Source organism: Haliaeetus albicilla, chromosome 2 (genome assembly GCF_947461875.1).
Source record: "Haliaeetus albicilla chromosome 2, bHalAlb1.1, whole genome shotgun sequence".
NCBI lineage: Eukaryota > Metazoa > Chordata > Aves > Accipitriformes > Accipitridae > Haliaeetus > Haliaeetus albicilla.
This window is the reverse complement of record NC_091484.1, coordinates 40,818,506-40,838,937: the sequence shown is the minus strand read 5'-3', so window position 1 is coordinate 40,838,937 and position 20,432 is coordinate 40,818,506. Positions and strand designations below refer to the sequence as shown.

Genomic DNA, 20,432 nt, shown 5'->3' with positions numbered 1-20,432 from the left:
ACCACAATTATTTGCTATTTTGTGGACTTGGCACAGCACCATGAGACTTGGGTGATATACTGAACACACTTCAGAGAGATTAAATCAACAGTTTTTCATGATCAAAATTTATTTGATTTTCTGCACTTCACCTCTCCCCTTAGTCCTGTGGCAAGCCCTTCCTGGAATTACTGCAGTACTGATGCACACCAGTTGAAAACAGAGGTAAAGAAGTTTTCTTTGTCAACAGCCTGTAGGCTCGCAAAATTGAACCTGTTCTTTTATCTGCCTATGTTCATTTAGCCCACCAAGCAGTCTTTATTAAAGCTGAGGCATCAGGCAGTCAAAGTTCATTAATACCATTTATATAATCTCTGCAGTTTCAATTAACTCAGCAAGACATTCTACTACATGATAACAGTCTCATTAATTCAATAAAATCCCATAACTATTAACAATATGGTCTATGTTAAACGGGGTGTCACCTAGTAGAAAATAATAGCTTTAACAGCTTGTGATGAAACTCAGGGCTTTTTTTTTAAATTTGATCTGGCTAAATATTCCATCCTTATGCAGAAAGGTATTATTTCTTCTTAAGGAATCAAGAGGATTTTAAATATGAGCAGAGGGTAATTAAGTCCTTTTAAGACATATCAAAGAGTAAAATAATACTTCTTATTCAATGAATGATAGAGTAAATTAGCTGGAATGTGTTCTTCCATTTTCCCATCATCAGTACTCTGGCCTATATTCACTAGAAAGGGGAGGCTGAATACTGCCAAAGTGTTTTCTTTAGCAGTGCCCTTCAAAATACAGCTCACAAATCTCATTTTTTCTTGCTCTCATGCAAGACTATTCCTTGCTCACAGTCTGTCAAACATGAGAAATAACCAGCTGATAGAGATTTCATATGTTTGATAACTACAAATTTGATTTTTGATATACTTTGTAAGACAGTTCTTCAGAAGTAACTGTTCCTTTAACTCGTATGTGTCGTTTTTTTCGAGAAACGCCACTAATTTCCTGGCTTGAGGACTGGGTGGTCACAGACCATGCATGAAAGCATACAGTGCGTTATAAAAATCTTCACATTTTCTGAACCTCTGTATTTTTGTCATGAAAAAATTTCTGCCTACCTGAAGTTTGCTGCTCTACAGTTTATCCTTTGCCCATGCACACAGAGTATCCCCTAGTTTGTCAGTCTCTACTTACTCTACAGTTAATAGCCTGAAGAAACAAATAAAATACACTTGCATTCATACTCTGCATACTGGTCTTGCTATATTAATTTAGTATCAAGCTTGCACTCGCTTCAAAACCTTCAGAACAAATGTTAAATTAATTTAGCCTGCATCCATATAGATGCACAGTTAGCGCAGCTTTAAGGCTTTTTTTACCATTTTATCAAAAATGGTTTGAGCAGGCTCTCCTTTAGGTAACACTATAAAAGTGGTATTTGTAGCACCCTTATCCTTCAGTCAAGAGCATTTGTCAGCTGCATTATATTTGGATGCTACAGGGTTAGATAAAGGATCTATTTGCTAACATACCGCATGGCTTTAGCATTTTGAGGAAGAACTTAAAATATTATGTAAAACTTAAAATAGTAAACTTTGCCTAAATTTCAGAAGTCACTATGTCTTTTGTTTATTCAGCACCATTTTTAATCCTGCTGCATACTTTATCTAAACAGAGAAAGCCCTTCTTTTTATTTTCTTTCCTAACCAACACTGAAGAAAAAGATGTTTATAAAGAAATTTGAAGTTAGATAACTTAGCAACCTTAAAGAAAACAATTTGAGGGACTCTCTTATGAGGAAAAAGCATATGTTATTCAATGAGCTTACTTTTCTTACTATCCAGTTGACAAGCCGCTCTTTGATTACTTTAGCATTATGATACAACTTCAGATACAGAAGAACTACATTATTGTCAAACTGTATAGAAAATGTTGAGTCAATGAATGCCACCTGTACAGTATTTTCATTACCTGTTTATAAAGTAACTGCTCATTTTCTCTGGCATAGCAGAACAGAACATCTGTAAGAATTTTCCTCACATTCTCTTGCTGGAAGTACTGCATTTCAGGAAAGCTGAAAATGAAGAAATACAGCAAAATTAAACAATATAGCGCACAGAATCTCAATTGCTGGTCTTCTAGAAACGGTTTTAGGTAGGACAGCACCTCCCTTGGCTGCTTTCCCACCGCTCTGCAAGAATAAGAACACTTCTAAAGACTTGTGACATTTGTTTTGCAACAAAAATTCTGAATCATGTTCTTTAATATACATCAGTCCGCTACATAGATATGATGATATCATCAGTTATATTTAAATAAGTAATCCCTTCTAATATTATGAAAACTAGAGATCTGCAAGAATGAAATGCAATGGCAGATTGTTTTAATCATCAGCTTCTTACAAACAGCCAATCCACTAAAAATGAATGACTTGGAGCATCTAATCAAAATAAAATGATGTACCGTATGAGTATGTTCCTGCCTAAACAATCAGGTTCCTTTGCTCCTCCATGTCATGAAAACAAGTTGAATTGAAGCAGAATGAAAGGAGACAGAATGAGAGGCAATGGCTGAAGCAAAGATCTACCCTCTCCTTCCTGTTATCTATTGATTAATTTGATTCAGGTACTGGAAAAATAAGCACTGAAGATCAAATCTCCATAGAGAAAAAACATACTTTATATGACATGCTTCCATTTTTTTAATCTGTGTTAGGTTGGCAACTGTAACTGGATCATCGGTTTGCCCTGCAGTTTCACGAACAGTGCTTATCCCTGCTCTTCGTTTTTCTCAAGACAAAAGTTGGGCAAATGAAGAGTACAAGAGCTACAATATGTTAAGGAAGTTTGTAAAATTTCCAGTTCTAAACTGGAGTAAAATGGAAGAAAGAAGAGTAGGTCAGAAGAAGCATATACAGAAGGGTTCAAAATTTCATAAACATTTTAAAAATTATTAGCATTTTAATGACAAGATTATTAAAATATCTCATAACTGACATGAAAACCAGTATCCTAAGCTCCAATGTATCTTACTGGCATCTTTTGTGATGCAACATAATTAGGCGTTCCACTGTCTTTAGCAGCTGTCTCAAATAAACTTTACAATTATGAAACCATTTGATACTCTGGCAGGGCAAATATCCTTTAAATGAAACAGTATGATGTGGACCTAGTGTGAGAGTAAGTGAAAAAAGTTTCTGGGAAAATCCTGTTATAAATGTATAATCCGGGAAAATGTAAATATTTACAATCTGTAACTATTCTGAAGCAACTCTCACCTGTGCATCCTGTTCCTTGACTGTTGGAGGTAGGAAATAAAGTGGTTATGTAGGACGTACTGTAATGAGTAAGTGCACAAACAAGTGTTTTCATGCTTACTGAAGAAGTAACTAGATGGCAAAAAATGTTTCATAAAGCAACCACTCCAAACCACATCCAGCTATATGGAGCAATAACAAATAAAACCAAAAATCCGGAAAGGTAGAATACTAAAAAGAAAGGAAAAGGTAAAGTTGGACAAAGGAAAACAGAAGGGTACTTAAAAAGATAACAATGTTAGGCCTTAGGCTAGATTGCTGAAATAAAGGCTACAGTATTGTCAGTTTGCAAATGAATTCACATGGATTGCAGATAAGTTTTCCTCAAGCAAATTTTGTTTTTCCTGCTTCCCAGGTCTGAGCTAGGATGCTAAACTTTAGACCAGTTATATTAAGGCTGTTGTAAAGCCTGTCACAGAGAAACAATATAGGGAATTATAATAAATTACTTCAGATAAAACTGTTAGCGTTAATAATTACTGTAGTCATCTCACAGAGGTGATGACAGGTAAGCACAGAAACGTAACTAATTAAGGCTAGAAAGGTGCTTTGTAATCCTTGGCTGAAGGACCTGAATCAAGAGCCAAGGCAGAGAAGACACCGTGGCTTAAACACAGCAATGCTGAAGCCCTGAGAAAGGCATTGGGATGAGGGGTGTAACGTTTTCCTGGCACCTGGTGGGGATAATGGTAGACCAACATTTGGAAACTTGTATGCACTTGTACTAATCATATTACTGTAAAGGAAGGACACAGCTGAGACCAAAAGTGCATTACAGCAGATGGTAATCGACATAATTTAGGGGTTTGAAGAGATTATTTCTGAAGGACTGTTATTCAGGCCTGCCCTATGAAGTTTAGGAAAAGAAGACTAACAAAGAAAACTCAAAAATACACAGAGATATCTGTGAGGATCTAGTAATACCAGAGATTGTGACAGAAAGGATAATAACGAACTCAGGAATAAGCTGGCTGAAGTATTAATTATAGTAAATGTAAATACAAGAGATCATAAGGGAACTATCAGTTCAGGATGGATTTTTATGCAGAATGTCATTTTATGATTAAGGCACTGTTTTAGAAATACAGTATCCTCAAATCAGGCAAGGTAAGAATACTTTTCATGAACACTAGAATATTACATTTAATTACATTTCTGAGAAAGACTGCGTAAGGACATGGGAATTTTGCTTGCCTTTTTTACAACTGCTACAATTAAACAATGGCACATTGAAGTCCCTGCTTTCTGAAAGTGAAGACCAGCATGAGTCAGTAATCATCTTTTAAAAGATTTCTCTAGTCCATTTAGGGGCCCCTACACCAGAGGCAGCCAGACTTTGACACAGAAGAAACTTAGGCTGGCAACCAAATAAAAGAATGCACAAATACTTTATGAAACAAATTTGGTGGCAGACAGAAATGAGGCTCTTAACCACAGCCACAGAGTGACCATCTTTTCTTTCATGTACAGATTCCACCCCCTGCCATTCCCCAACTCTGTTACTCAGCTGGAATGAGGAAAGCTACTAAACCAGAAAAAATGGAAGATGCTCTCGCAACTGCAAAGGTTTGGTAAAGAATAATAACTGCCCCCCCGTAGCTCACTTTTGTTTTGAAAAGGAATAGACTGGTGTATAAAGGTAGCTCTCCCTTCCAGTAGCCCTCCTCTTGCACAGAAACTAGGTTTTGTCTCCTGTGTTCATACTGAATGGATTGCTTTTCTTCCCATTTCTTCTATATGCTTAGGAAGGATGTTGCTACCTAATGCCTTCTCCACTACCTTTTTTATGGGTGTTTTTTATTTTATTTGGGAGATGGAGAGTTTGAAACAGCAGCACCCACCACTACTCATCTTCACGCAGCTTCCATTGTCCTAAACTGTGGTTTTTACTCCTGAAGCAGAAATTAGGTAGACCAATATATAAAAATACTACTACAAAAGAAAAGAAATCCACTTGATTAGTCTACTGGGAAGGCCCCATAAGCAGTTTGTTTCCTTAAAATACTGGAAAGAGAAAGAGGGTAATCAAATCTAGCCATTTACAATCCTAGATGTACAAGGTGATGCCAGCAAGTAGACTGGTATTTTGGTTTGACTGGTAGCTAGATGCCCTTTCATCTGCCAATCTGCTGATTTCCATTTCTGCAGAATATTTTTAAAAATTCTTCTTTATCACTTACCTTCTTAATCACTACAAAATAAATCAGCATTGTTGTTTGGTACATCTTTTGAATGACAGTAATTAATCATTGCATTCTTAAGTCTGTTATGAGTTACTACGGTGCTAGTTCACACACACCTTCCTTTCTTAGTAGAATAATAGAATGCAGTATTATAGTCATAACTTGGTTGGTACTGCTATCTACATTTAAAGTAAGGCTTTTACTTGGATTATAGTAAGCCTCCTTTACCCTCCATCCACCCTCATTTTTAAAAGCTTCTCACTTGAGATAGAAAGAGGTGGTGTTTGGTTCCAGCTCAAAAGTACACGTTTCTAGACAGCTGAAGGAAAATCCATTCTGAAACTCTCAACTACCGTAAAAAATGTCAGGTGATTAATTAGAAATGTTGATCACTAATGAGTTAGGACTAACTTAACAAAATCCTTCTCTACTTCCCTTGTAAATATTGGAAGTTCTTACTATGCATCAGGCAAAAAATTATATTTAGACATTATGGCTTGGATTACTCTCACCTGACTTTAGGTGACTACAGTTTAGTTAGGTACGGGTGAGCTAGAAGCCTTTTATAATTACAGAACTACAGAAGATTCTCTACACCATGATTTATCAGACCTATATTAGACATTAACTTTAGGAAGAGATGATTTGTGCCCTCAAATTCTTCAGGCACATAGTCTGTAAAGAATGAGTAGTCCAGTTGTGAGCATCTATGTTTTACAAATCTAATTATTAGGTGAGATAAGGATTCACAAAATGCATATGAACACACACACACACACACACACACACACACACACAAACTTTATCACAGTTCCCTTTAGGTAACAGAATCCTGACATTTAAAACAATTTAAACCAATACCAATTTTAAAAGCATATTTCTACCCACTTCTCCCATCTATTATTACTACACTTCAGAGAATTATAATAAAAACATAATAGAGGAAATTTTTTACTGCTTTGATAGATGGGACTCTGGTTTGCTACTCTCTGTGCAGTTACCGTCACTCTACAGCATTATTTACTTGATGCTGTTGGATGATGGAGTACTGAACTCAATGACAAAGAATATAAAAATGTTCATTAAATAAGAAACAGAAGCTAGAAGGTAATGACTATGGTAACTGAATATAATACTCAATTATTTTAACCTTTAATAAAAAGCATTGTAAATTAATGAGAAATTTTTAAATTGTAACTCCAGGAATTTATTTAAAGAACGAAAATTAAAAGGACAACATTAAAGAGAGGGTACTTGCATTCCAAAGCCAAGGAATGTAGAACTTTCTGCTTCTTACACTAATGATAGTTTACAAACAGATACACATGTATACATAAAATGCACACTGTTTTATGATTAGGCAAACAACAGGTGTACACATAAATGCATGTAGTTTATCAAATAAATTCATGTTACTTTGACAAATTTTGCTCCTTCATTGTTTGCCTTATTTTGATATTGATGACACATAATGTATGCTGCTCGTGTTTCAAGTAGACATTATTTTCCATAAATACATAAATGGAAATTTCTTTAGTCACTATTACTGATATTAGTGAATATTACTCACTCTGCCATTTGCCAGAGTGACAGCCTGGACTTTGTCTATATATATATATATATATGTGTATATATATTTAGGTAACAGTCTTACATCCAACATAACCTCCCTACAACTTTTCATTCTCCAATTATAGTTTAGATACGTATATATTTTAATCTTAGAACATCCTGAACTGTTTCCTTTAACAAACAAAAAATACCATCTGTTGTGAGAATGCACATGAAAGCATACTCAGATTTTAATTATACATCTCATGGCAAAATGCATTCAAGAATGGGTCTAGGGATGGACATATAAAATATTGCAAAACCAGACAGCAATGATTTCTTCTGCATGACTTTGTTTCTGTAAATGAAAATGTGTGAGCTTGGGATTTGTAACATCTATGACTATCATCACTTTTTTCAAGTTATAAGGAAAAATATTTGCAATACAGTAAAATTTCACATTGTAGCAAACCGCTAATTGAATTTAATTAGATTTATACATCAGTCAATGCTTCCACTCTGAAAAGAAATGTTTTCAGGAACTGAGTGTTCTAACTCAAACAAGTTCCTAAACAGGAATGACCTAAGGGCCAAGAAGATGAAAACATAATCACAGTAATATTAGGACAAATTTTAAAAGGCATATGTGACAAATAACACTAGAAAAGTGATAAATAAAAAAAGAAATGCTTAACTTCTCTAGATGAATGACATTTCCCTTACTAATTACAAACTGCTTTTTTTTAATTATTGATTGAATAAGTGTTAAGAATTAAAGAAAGTCATCTGTTCAATCTTGTATTATGGTCATAATTTAGTCAAAAGACCTTTCAGTTTCTTTTACCGCCTCTTTGCTTCATACGGAAAACTCTACTTTAAATTTCATATAGTAATACATTTCCTAATATCTTAATTTAGAAGAGCTTTTCTTCAATGATACCGATAAATCTCCAGGGTTTAATGTTTAACTCCATTTTCTTGTTTTTCACTCCAAGAAAGCTGTATTTTTATATATTTAATATATGTTTCTACACATTTGTGTACAACAATCCTGACTCTTCCACTAACCGAAATCAAGAAAACACAATATAATGTATACCACATGAAAATGCAGAACCTAGATTTATATATGTATATATATTTATTTATTTAAAGATCTACATACGTTCTTGTCACATCTTGTTCAATCATTGCTCGAAGCTCTTTATCCTGGAAAAATTTATTCCAAAGACTCTGAAAGAAGGAAAAATAATTGCATGAAACAGAGACTTCTACTAATACTTAAGGCTTATATACTACGTCAGCAAAGTACTGTACAAATATTAACTAATTAATCCTCAACATTCCTGGTAGGTAGGTATATCAATATTTTATAGGTGAAAAAGAACGTTGGTGACCAAGCCAACTGAGAAAGTCAGTTTAGATCAGAGATGAAAACATTTGGGTTCCTGGATCCTTGTTCTAGGCTCATTCCATTTGCTCACTGGATAGCTGCAGGTCTGTGAGTTACTTGTAAGGGGTCTAGCAAGAATATTTAGAAAGGTAGAGTAAATTCAAACTTACCAGAACCAGCAGCTCAACTGAAAAAAATTCAGTAGTTCACTCACAGAAAAAGGTCTGCATCACCGTACTGTACTACATTTCTCCTATGAGTGTAGGGACCCTAACTGGAAGCTGCTATAACTTCCAGACTGAGAAATTGTTTGGAAGTAAGCTAGTTTGTCTTAGTGGAGGCAAAATCAAACAAGCAATGTATGATGATCAAATACCTATTATGAAAATGTCATCATTCTAATGGTACACATACACAGTGCAGATCAAGACTGGCCATTCTAAGAAAGTTCATATATGGAAAAGCAGGGTATTTAAAGCTCACTGTCACCTCATAAAAAAAATATTAAATAAAAGAGTCTGAAGTAGGTTTAGCTGCTTCTATATCTGTGCTGATGACCATTTCCATTCTGTTTCTTTGGTTTTCATGCCTTGTTTACCAATATTTTGCAAAACTAACCTGAAAGAAGTCAGCAAATGTTGTTTGTATGCTCCAGAAAAAGTATTGTAAAGCCTGTTCTTTATTGTAAAGGGTAGCTTAGCAATATTGATCAAAATACAGAAGGAACAAAATCTATAGCAGCCTTTTCATGCAGGTTAGTTGTCAGATAGCAGCAGCACCAGTGAATGAAATAACATACAAAAAGTGGCTACAATACTTCCAGAATTTCTTGCTCCCCTGTAAGCAACGCATTGCCATGGTGGATTATACTCCACAGAAAAAAAAAGAGAAAGTAAATTAATGTTATCTAGCAGAACGAAGGTAAAATAACAAAAAAAGAAAAAGTTAATTAACTTCTATATTTGTGTTTCAACCTATGAAAAAAACACCAAACTTTAGAAGTATTTATATCCTTGACAACTTCTTACGCAAAACTAGTAACTTTTTAACTCGCAGCTCTTTTGATGCAGCTAGATCCCATTTTGAAAACCCCCTGCCCCTGCTCCCACCCCGGTCTACCAGAGCAAAGGATGAAGAAAACAGAAGCTGCACTGCAAAAAGGAAGCAAAACCCCAGGACACTGAAAGGGTAAAACATTAAGTCACTGCAGAGGCTCAAAGGCACTTCGCTCTTCACTCCTATGCCTGATTTTGGCCTGTGGCTTTGTTTTATAGATTAATCCCCTGACACATACTCTGACATGTTAACCTTTGTCTTCTGCCTCCTGAAGACATCACAGGCAGAAAGAAGGTTGTGCCACTGTGTGTAACCACAAACTACAGCAGAAACACTTTAAATCTTTTACATTTGACACAACTTTCTGTCCGGCTGGATGCAAGAATGGTTTGATGGCATGCACAGTCATGCTGGCTGCAGAGCCACCAACATGCCTCTGATTAATACTTCCATGTTTCAGCAAGCAAATCTCACTTTCCTTCTACGTTAAATATGAAGCAGAGTACCACACTAAATACAAACAAGATACGGACTTCCGTTTGTGACCAAAATGGAGGTACAAGTAGTGCCACCAAAGATATCTGTGACAGTCTTTCCAGGTGTAAATCTCTTAAATGCAGCCGAACAAATTATTTTCATGGCATTATTCTATTTTGAAAATTTGATAAAAAAGAGTTTTCAAAAATGGTAACATAATTAACAGAAAAGCTTAAGGATATGTGCTGTAAAATACTTAAAAGCTTTTCAGGTATAAAAAAATGCAGTAGAAAAACAGCGTTAAAAGAAAAAAAAAGTTGCCCCAACTTAAGCTCCCAAATCTACATGTAAGCCCTCCTCAAAGTGTCATGCCTTCGAAAATACCAAGCTCCTAGGAGATCCTATTAATTTCAATGAGAGTTGGTTGCTCTGCACTTAATGACAGTCAGGCCAAATACTTTTACCACATTTTCAGTATTTCTTTAAAATCTGGATCTTTCATTTTGCAGCTGACTGCCTTCTGATTAGAAAAGAAACTTTTGTTTCTTTTAAGTATAAAGAAAAAGAATTAAAAACCTCGGAAGAAATGCCTGTCTTGCAGCCTGGTACTTCACACATTAACTCAGCATGTATACAACTCAGACATACAACAATTCTATTTTTGCTGGAGAAAAACTTCCAAGGCTGAACAGTCTTCCAGAAGAGGGTTCTTCAGTATTTGTTGTTAACAGCATTCCCTTCATATTGACTATTTAAACGCTCCTTCAGCTAGACCCATTTTATGTATAAAACGAAAACACACAGTGATAAAAAAGCATATCAGTTAAAGAAAGGATATGTTGTGAAACTGGACTTACAGTCCAGCACCGATTTTTTGTTCATCACAGCCTTCCCTGCAATAAGACCTGAAAAATCAGAATATTAACCTGGAAATGAGCATTTCTGGTTGTTCAGCAGAGCCTGTGAACACAGGTCAGTTTGGAAATTTAGGAGGGAGATTTTAGCACCTGCCATTTTGCCTTCTTCAGCAAGGACTCACTTGTTTCAGTAAGGTGATGAGAATTGTAGTAGCACATGTTGATAGAACCAAGGGTCAACTTACCCCCTCGTCCTGAGAGAGTGGGTTGTTGATTATCAGATCTTGCTGCCCTGCTTTCCGAGGGTTTGTAATGTGCTGGGTAAAAACAGAAAAAAAAATCAAATCCTTTTCTGTTATACTATAAGTATTAATATCTATGTCAAAGCATGAGAGCAGAGAACCTATTTTGTACCAACTTACAATTTCTTTGATCTTAGTGTAAGAAGTTCTTAAGTCTGAAGTGGTTTTAATCCATTGACTTCTGTCTTGGGGTAGAACCTCCAGAAATAACTATCAACAAAATAAAATAAATCCATTAAGTTTCATCAATTTAACATAGTTTTTCATATAAATTCTACCAGACAGCATAAACCACCTCAGAAAGGATGAGCAAGTACTCGACACATAAGAAGAACGCAAAGACCTATAAAATACTCCTGGCTTTAGCACTTTCCAGTCAATAAATAGGGAGCTAGAAACAAAGCAGTTCTATGGTACAAAATAAAGCATTAAAAACAACTGAAGCCACAAACTCAAGCTTTGTAAACTGTCACAACTTCAGTAAAGTTAATTGAGACTTCCAAGGCAGAAACAAAATGCAAAGAGATTAAAATAAATATACAAACTTGAAGCTATTTACATAACACTGATGAGCTAATGCAACATGCTTAAAACCAAATATGAATGCAGAGCAGAAAGTAAGCACTCAGAGATATACTCTACCTAAGAAATGTGGAAAGGGAAAATCTTAATCTATAGAAAAGAAACATGTTCTAGAATTCTGCCAGACAGTTAAAAGAGACAATTTTGCAAAAAGTCCTTGAGAATGCCTACATCTCAGTTCTTTCACATTTCTGTTTAAAAAGGCTTAGAAAGAAACATCTACTGGAGAATACTATTTAATTGCATATAAAGTAAGGAAAACCAGAGTATTTTCTTGCTTTTTAAATGTTTTTATTTACACATTACAAACTGTTAAGAAACAGTAAAATGACAAACAAAAATCATTCCCAAGTAACTAAAAATACTTAAATATTTCAGAACTTAACAAAAACATAGATAATCTTTTTAAAACAGGCAGTCTAAACCAGGGCCCTAACCCATACTGGGACATGCAAATAAAACCAGTCTTATTTCTAAGATAAAACCACTCCTTGATGAATTAGCAGACAGTGAGGGACTTGATGGTTTTCTTACTTCAGGGTTTTGAGTTATGACCTCCTAATTTAGAGGCTCAAGAAGCAGCAGACTGGTAAACAATGCTTGTGGCATATATTCATCTGGCCTCCTGAAGAAAGTATTTTCATTAACTTTAAATTTATTCAATGCTACACACATTTCAAATTTCAAATTTCTTTCATTCATATACAAAGAGTATTTTCATTTTATTTTTATACGTCTTTGTGCCAAAGTGAAGCTTGAGAAATTCCAAGTAAGGTCATTTAAATTATCAGTGCTAACATACAGCAGCTCTACTAAGGAAAATGTTCTCTACCATCATAGTTAGTGCAGAACAGAAGACCTGATGCCAGTGCAACAAAATTCTTTTGGACTTTATATAGCATCTCAGTATTACTTTACTTTCTTTCTCTTCTCCTTCCCCTGCAACTTTAAAAAAATAGAGTAAGAGCCCCCTGAGGATCTGTTGTGTTTTAAGATTGGAGGACCTGGCTTCCCCCTCTATCCAGTCATTACAAGAGGGATTGGTCTTCATTTTCTCATTTCAGTGGGAAAAGCTGCTAGCAGAAGCATCAGACTGATTTTAAAGGAGTCCCAAGTTCCACAAAACATAAATTGTGAGACAAACTTCCTTTTATTTCCAATGCATGACTTCTTTGCACAGACTGAGAGGAGAGCTGGCTGTGTGGCACTCAATTCTAAACACACTACCCAGCACAAAGATATTCTTTCCTAGGAATCTTTTGCTATCACCCACAATTCAGCTTTAAGGCAACTCAATATGATTAGCAAATGTCCTATGAATTATAAAAACGAGTAGGAAAACATTGGGATGAAGTGTCTCGGAAAATTCATGATTCTTTGCATCAATAATCTTCCAGCGCATCAGGTAATGTGTTGATATATTGCAACCACAAACTGTAAATAAATATTTTCTCTTCTTACCTTCCAGCAAACACTACGGAACCTGCTGCTTCTCAGCTGCCCATTAATCCCCTTCAGCCGTATAGTTGCCAAGTAATTGTTGTTTACAAATAGTTCTTCCCATTCTTTACTGCATGCAAAAGCAAAAGGAATGAACATTTAAACAAAAAAAAGCCTTAGCTGATTTAAGGACTATATGACACTACACAATTTTGGATAAGCAGAGGAAAGGAACTTTTTTTTAATGTATATATTTAGTTGTGTACCATTTCTAAACGCATGGCTGTCTTTTTGGACACATTTCTTCTTTGGATTTAATGAATATGTAGATCGCTATAATTATGCCAGCTACTGAAATTCATAATGTCTATGGAGGCTATTCCATTTCCTCTAAAATGTTGGTACTGCAGTTCAGTGAATAAACAAGAAAAATGAATATTAATATAAGCACATTCATGTTTCAGCTGTAGACAAAGAAGTACCTATTCCAAAAATATGCAACAGAAAAGTATACTGTTGACTGTATTAGCTCCTCACATGACATATTTGCTTAAATGAACCTTCTTTTCTTCTTAATGTCAAGCTGGGCAGTTAAGCATAATAGAAGATGACTTTCTTTAACATTTAGTGCTATTTACTATTGAAATCACTCCTACTTCTTTCTACATGATCAGTTTTAAAATTTTAACAGGTGCTAGCAAATTCAAAAAAAACATCAAAAAATTAAAAAGCCTCACTGTATAAACTGTTAAAGGCAAGCTTGAGTACCTTGCAGTACCTATGGCTGACTAGATAAACAACCTAAATATGCCTCCCAGGCATGCAGGCACCAGGGGCCTAACACCTGTGCCTCATTAATATACAAGTAAATCTGCTCTACTGGGAAACAATTGGAAATTAATTGTCCCAAACCATCTACTGAGTTTGAATAAAAGAATTAAATCTATATTTCCTGCACCTTCTACTGAAACGAATCTCAAGAACAGTATAAGCCATCTGATGGTCTTAGTAGCCCAAGACTTGCTCACAGATTTCTGCAACCACTCTAAAATCCAAAGGGTAATTTCAGTGGAAAAAGCTGGGTTATGTGCAAGGAAATGTGTTTCAGAATTATTTTCAATGCATGTCCTTAAGGTGAACATCTCCTTCTCCCACTGTCACATGGGAGACTATTACTTCTCCATGGGAGACCAAATGAAACCAGAAAGAGGGAAACAGCTATTGTGACTCCAGGGTAAGATCTCACCAGATTTCCTTTGCTAAGGAGGGTCACAGAGTGGGTTATACTAAATACCAACAAAGTCTGGTTTTGCAAACTGCCCTAAATCTATCCAAGCTGAAGTTAGTTTTCAGCCTTTTAAGCTGAGTTGTGAGCGGAACTTTTTTTTAAACCTTGTTTTAGATAAAACTTGTTCCGTTTCAGAACAGAATTATATGATACAGTTGCTGGGAATAGTTGGGGAACGGACTTAGTGAGCCAGGAAATTACGGTCCTGTTCCTTTGAGATGGGAGTGAGCTCATGATCCACGCTAGGACCAGAAGCGTTGTGTTTGTGAATGCATCACCCTTCAGGTGGGATCATTTTCTAAAAATATAGGGTGTTTACTTCTGGGCCTTGATCATTAATTACTTTGAAAAGCAAAGGTACTCTGGATAAGAGCAAAGATGACTAAAGCAGTGTTAGCCTGCAGGGGTAAGGGCTGCTTTTGCTTCTGCCAACTGCCAGTATTCCCAGGTGACCCAAACAGCAGCCAGCAAGTCCAATGGTGTGGGGCAGCTTCTTTTCCTCCCGCCACATCCCCTATTCTCTAAGTCGGAAAGACTATCTGGTCATTTCACTGGCTCCCTACCTCCCATACATCCTCACCTTCTGCAGCAAGCTGCCTATGATTGTTTTCCATGATTCTGTCTCCTTTAAATACAACGTATGGTATATAGCAGACACAGCTTGAGAAAAATCTGGCCCTTTCTTTCACAGTCATTTATACTCAGTAACTACAGTATATTATGCCTATCTAAATAACCCTCCTGTTTCTATCATGTATAATTTTCTTCGTTTGCCATTGTAAATTTTGTAGCATCATTGGCCATTGTAACTACTGCCAAGCTGCCTCCCTAAGGCAGCGATGCTTCAAGAGTGACACATTCCCCTGTGCACACAACAGGTCAGACTCCGAAGCTATTCGCATTGTTCTGCAAGTGGATGACATTCCCACAACGCCTTTGAAAATGCCGGTATGTCAGCTGAGTTAGCAAAAGGTTTCAACCAGTGCAACTGTGAATAGAAAGAACAGAGAGGAAAGAAACTCTTCAGGTTTTTTTTTTCCCACCAACTGCTGGGAGTCATTGCTACACAGTAAGAAAGTAATTTCAACACTTCTTAAATTGTATTAGTTCAGATATTATGCTTTGTCTTTTTTTTTTTTAATTTGTAATGCAATTCCAAACACGTTTTGAATAAAATTACATTTAAAACAGCCAAAAGAAATTTGGCAAGATCATATCTCCTCTGCATCCCCCCTTGGCTGTTGGGATCACTAAAAAGAAAAGTTATAAGCAACTGAAAAAAAAAAGATTTGGAAGCTGGAATCTGCTTCAGTTTTAGTAAGGCTGAATGGTATCTAAAATCCTTTCTGAACAGCATGCACTAATTCATTTCTCAAGTATTCTGAATGAAGGCTAATAAATTAAGCCTTACAATTCTAGAGACTTTTCAGTAATGGTAACACTGTGTAATATCAACAAGCTATCAGTTCTAAAAGAATAATTTTTAAAATTATATAGCCTTATTCTGTAAACTACTATCTATGAGCCTTGTTAACCCAGGCTTGCAGAAAACTCATCGGTCAAAGTGAAATGAACAATGAAGACTGGAACTGAAGTCTACCACATCCCATTTGCTTCACTGAAGTGAAAGACTTCAAGAGCCAGTTGGAACCACTTAAACTATGAATAAGCACATGCAATTGTTTTTAATCAAACTAGAAAATTAAATGCATAATCATGTGTTAATACCACCTTTAGGTTGTAGAATTAAAACAAAGGCAGATGCCGATGTTAATGTTTTCTGGTTATTTTGTACATATTTTTAATTTCATATTCTTATTTAAATATCCTGTCTAATATGCTACCATACATATTGTAAAGTCTTCATAATATAAGACCTGCACAAGGAAAAAGTAATTGGATTAATGTTTCTATAAGAGACTTAATTTCACATGCTGTGTCTATGCAGTAACCATCCAACGTAAAATATTTATTGGCATGAGTTAGGGACAACTGCATTACTTCAAAGTGGGAAAAGTGCTCAATATGTATGAATGAAAAAGCAAGCAAATCAATGGAAGGGATGAAGGTTGAAGGATCGTTCTGCAAGGTTTGTTCTTAGTTCTCATCTGTTCCTTTCCATCTTTTGAAACATGCATTTATGTCATAACTACAAGACTTTGAATCTGTCTGCAAAAGAATTTTATACTGGGGTCCGCTCTGATAGACACACTTTCTTGCTTATAAGAAATAAGGTTGTGAATTTGATGCTTATTAACACAATTATCAACATCAGATTTTCACACATAAAAGTCCAAAGATTTGAAAGAGAAATGTCTCCCTCTGTCAACACACTGTAAGGAAGGGAGCACAAAGAGCAGGACTTTACATCAGAAAGTCTAAGTAAAATTTTACATGCACTTAAATCCTATTTTTTAAAAGGTATTTAAATCCCTAAGCTCTAGCATCTTAGTAAAAGACACTGGAATGCCTCTATTGCCCAGCTTTGGGGAGCAAGCAATGATAAACTCTTTAAGAATGAATGACACCAACAACATAACAAGATGCCTGGAACATAATTCTGGAATTCAAATAGTAGTTCCCAGAGTTTTACTGAGGCAACACTGAGCTGTGGCAGTGTTGGGGAGAGGTAACAAAGACTTTCTTCCACTGATAGCCAGTAGTGGAACATCAGCCTCTAGCTCTTTTGCTATATTTTGATGTGCAGCATAATGGCAAAACCAATGCCTTGAGCATAGATACGCAGAAGAATGCAATGGTAGCCCACCTAAGCTCATTACAAAATAAATACTCTGTTCAGAAGAGGAAGAAATAGAAATGAGGAGGAGTGGTATAGCACAGACAGTAATCACTGCTAGTTAACTTCTGCATTTACCAATTTACATGATAAAGCTGCTCATGGACAAATGCAGATCCTCCCAACGTTTAAAGCTAGCGTAAGAAGCATTTTTGTACTATGATGTTCAGACAATACCAAACTCTGTGGAAGACACTAAAACCCATAGAAATGTAAAAATGTGACTAGCTGGATCAAACTACAATCTACGTCACTGAAAAAGGGCAAATATTCAGTTCTGGGACTGCAGGGGCTCAGACCTACCAGATAAATATTGTTGTTCATAATGACTTCGCTTTCATTTGAAACTGTGGATAACAAAGAAACCAGTATCTATCATGTCATTAGACAGTGTGTATCCTTATTTTGTCTCATGCATTTTTAAAATATTCTATGCCAAGTTTCAAAATCCCTTTTTTTGTGTCCATGATGAAAGAAGACCAATTTAATATTTACAACAACATTAAGATAACAAAGAATATTTCTCAGTTCATGGAAGAATACTGCAATACTATTGAAAGGTGTGAAAATTTGCATACATATTTAAGATTTCAATCTAAATCTCAAGCTTATTCCACCCTCTAGACCAATACTGAAGGATAAAATGGATAGTCTCATAGAGATCCAAAGAAAACTCTTGAGCAGTGCTGCTAGTATTGGCAAAATCATCTTAAAACAAAATGGTGTGCATGCTCCCAGAAAAGCCAATTTCACTTTTTTATACTGTTTTTAGTTCATCTTCAAAATGTGCTTTTTAAAATGTTGAGACGCAAACTTAACTCCCCAGAGGCACTCAATGAAGCAAAAGGCTACTGAACAGGCCATCAGAAAGAAAACAAATTCTTGAATTATTGTGTCATATGTTTTGCAATATGAGGTCTTTATTGATAGGAACATCAATAAGTGAATGTAGTATCTATATTTAAATAGAGGCAACAGTTCTTTTCAAACTTACTGCATAAATCCAAGAAACATGCATAGTTTGTATTATTTATTATGCCATAAAATCAGCAGTTGAGAAAAAAGTGAGGCAACAGCCAGGAATGTAATAAAAACAGAGTTAATTCTATAAAAACAGGGGGAAAACAATTGAAAGGTAGTATCAAGTAATAAGCAGCAAGTTTCTAAAACAAAACCATTTCTGAAACACACGGATTTTTATTTGCTACCCTGAAAATCTACTTGACAGCCTTAACGTGAAGGCTTATCAATCTGCTTGGAAAATATATGTATTTTCCTCTGTTTCTCAAACTCCTGCCTCAGGATATGAGGCAGAGTTAACAGCCATGTTAAGTGTGAACATGCTTGGCTGAGCTTCTGGGGGGCTCAACATTCAAAGGCCAGATTTTTCTATAAACAGTTCAGGTTTCATCCACTTTTGGCTGACATACAGTTAAAAAGGTTTGCATGAAGAAAGGTAAAAATCACTTTCTGAAGGTAAACATTCCAGCAAAAAATTAAGGTTATTAGCTAGATATGCTATTTAAGCTACCAGCATGTGTGTAGTACAGTTCGGGGAACTGAAATAAGGCTGCACTGGCAGCAGGACGCTTTGCCAGCACCTCTCCTAACAGCACTGGATCTGACGCAGAACCCCGAGATACCTTTCTCCATACTCCAAATTGTCCACTTCGCCTTGGTGGCTCTCAGCCAAAGAGCCAGGTTTGGCCCTGGGAGAGCACTTTACTTCCAACCTGGTAATTGTTCAGCTTTTGTAGAAGAATTCTTGTTACAGCCACTTCAAAGTCATAATTTCATCAGCTCATTCTCCTCTACTCATTACTTTATGCACACATTTACAAAATGGTGAAACAAAACATAGATATTATGTTCAATTATTTTTATTTTTGTATTGTAACTGATTTGCCAGTTGCAGAGTCAAGGCCTTCTAGTTTAAATCCCCCCAACGCCTTTGAAATCCTTTGCATGTACACATAGAACATTTACTTTCTAGTTCTCCAGATTAGAGTTCCCTTCTGCTATTTTACCCTTCTGCTAATTCATACCCATAGCTAACCAGAGCTCTGTGAACTTTGTGTGTTCACATGCGTGCAGCCTTGTTATACGAATAGACATGCATTCTTTAAGAGGAAAGGTAAGAGCTTCCTGTAGTACATAACAGAAGTTAAAAGCTACAGCTCCACAAATCATCAAACTAAAAAATGGATGTAATAAGGAGAGGGGAGATAACTTTTGCAGGAATATGCCCCCAGATGTCTCTGCTTACTCACACCTGACTAGCTAGAACAGGTCTAGAACTGGCATAGTCATGACAATATTTAAAAATAAGCACCCAATTTCAAAACTCGGATGATTTTATGATGTGCAGGGTGACAAATGCAAAATCCTGTTTAATATTGTTAATTCCATCTTAACTTTGTAAATCCGCCCATTTTGCATGCAATGACATAAGAAAATGAGTAAGTGATTTCATGATATAACTTTAATCTCTTGAACTGACTAGGTTTTATTACCATCATTAAAAACCATGTAGTCTCACTAAAAGCAAGTCTTTGCTCTTTAGATTTATTTCAGTTGTACATTATTTTGAGAAACCTTTTGTTTTCAAGCTTCTTTGGATTAAAAACTGTAATTCCTTAAACCTGCCATCTTGCATTCAAGTTTTACATACAGTTCTAGGTCACGGTGGTTTTGGTTTTTTTAAAACCAAAATGAAATCACTGATCAGATATTTTGAGCAAAGTGTAGGAAAATCAAGATATATGGTTTAACCTTCAGTAGTTCTGTTAAGAAGGTGTAGTACACAACTCTTCCATTTAAAATCCCACTGAGCTAGTGGGAGCACTGAGGTAGTACTCAGCAAAGAACTGATCATCTCTGGGTTCTCTTGCTGTTAAAACTCAGCCAATAACTCACTCCCAGTTCTGTGGCAAATGTTCTTGCTTTGACGTCACTGCACATCTCATGGACTAGAAGCTAATGCCAGCATGATTAAGACCTTAAAAAGTGTATTTTAGCATCAAGAAAGATACAATGCCATTCACTTGTCAGTGTTAGTTGTGTTCCTGCAAAGACAATGTGAGTTCTGAGTTTTAAATGAATGACAATGATGAAGTTCACTGCATTACTTAGACACACTGACCTTCAGAACTTTTAATAAATATTTCAAATTTATTACTGCCAGATTTTGTGT

The 20,432-nt window shown here is 35.8% G+C and overlaps 1 protein-coding gene across 3 annotated transcripts in view; it reads right to left on the bottom strand.

Moving 5' to 3' along the window:
• TBC1D5 (TBC1 domain family member 5) overlaps nt 1-20,432 on the bottom strand; it is a 328,348-nt gene that overhangs the window by 139,161 nt on the left and 168,755 nt on the right. For all 3 annotated transcript variants that reach the window (XM_069772151.1, XM_069772135.1, XM_069772143.1), the window contains 5 exons: nt 13,176-13,284; nt 11,253-11,342; nt 11,076-11,147; nt 8,213-8,280; nt 1,969-2,071 (listed from right to left, as the gene is read on the bottom strand). In XM_069772151.1, the coding sequence (XP_069628252.1) occupies nt 1,969-2,071; nt 8,213-8,280; nt 11,076-11,147; nt 11,253-11,342; nt 13,176-13,284 (442 nt within the window). The remainder of the gene's footprint in view (nt 1-1,968; nt 2,072-8,212; nt 8,281-11,075; nt 11,148-11,252; nt 11,343-13,175; nt 13,285-20,432) is intronic.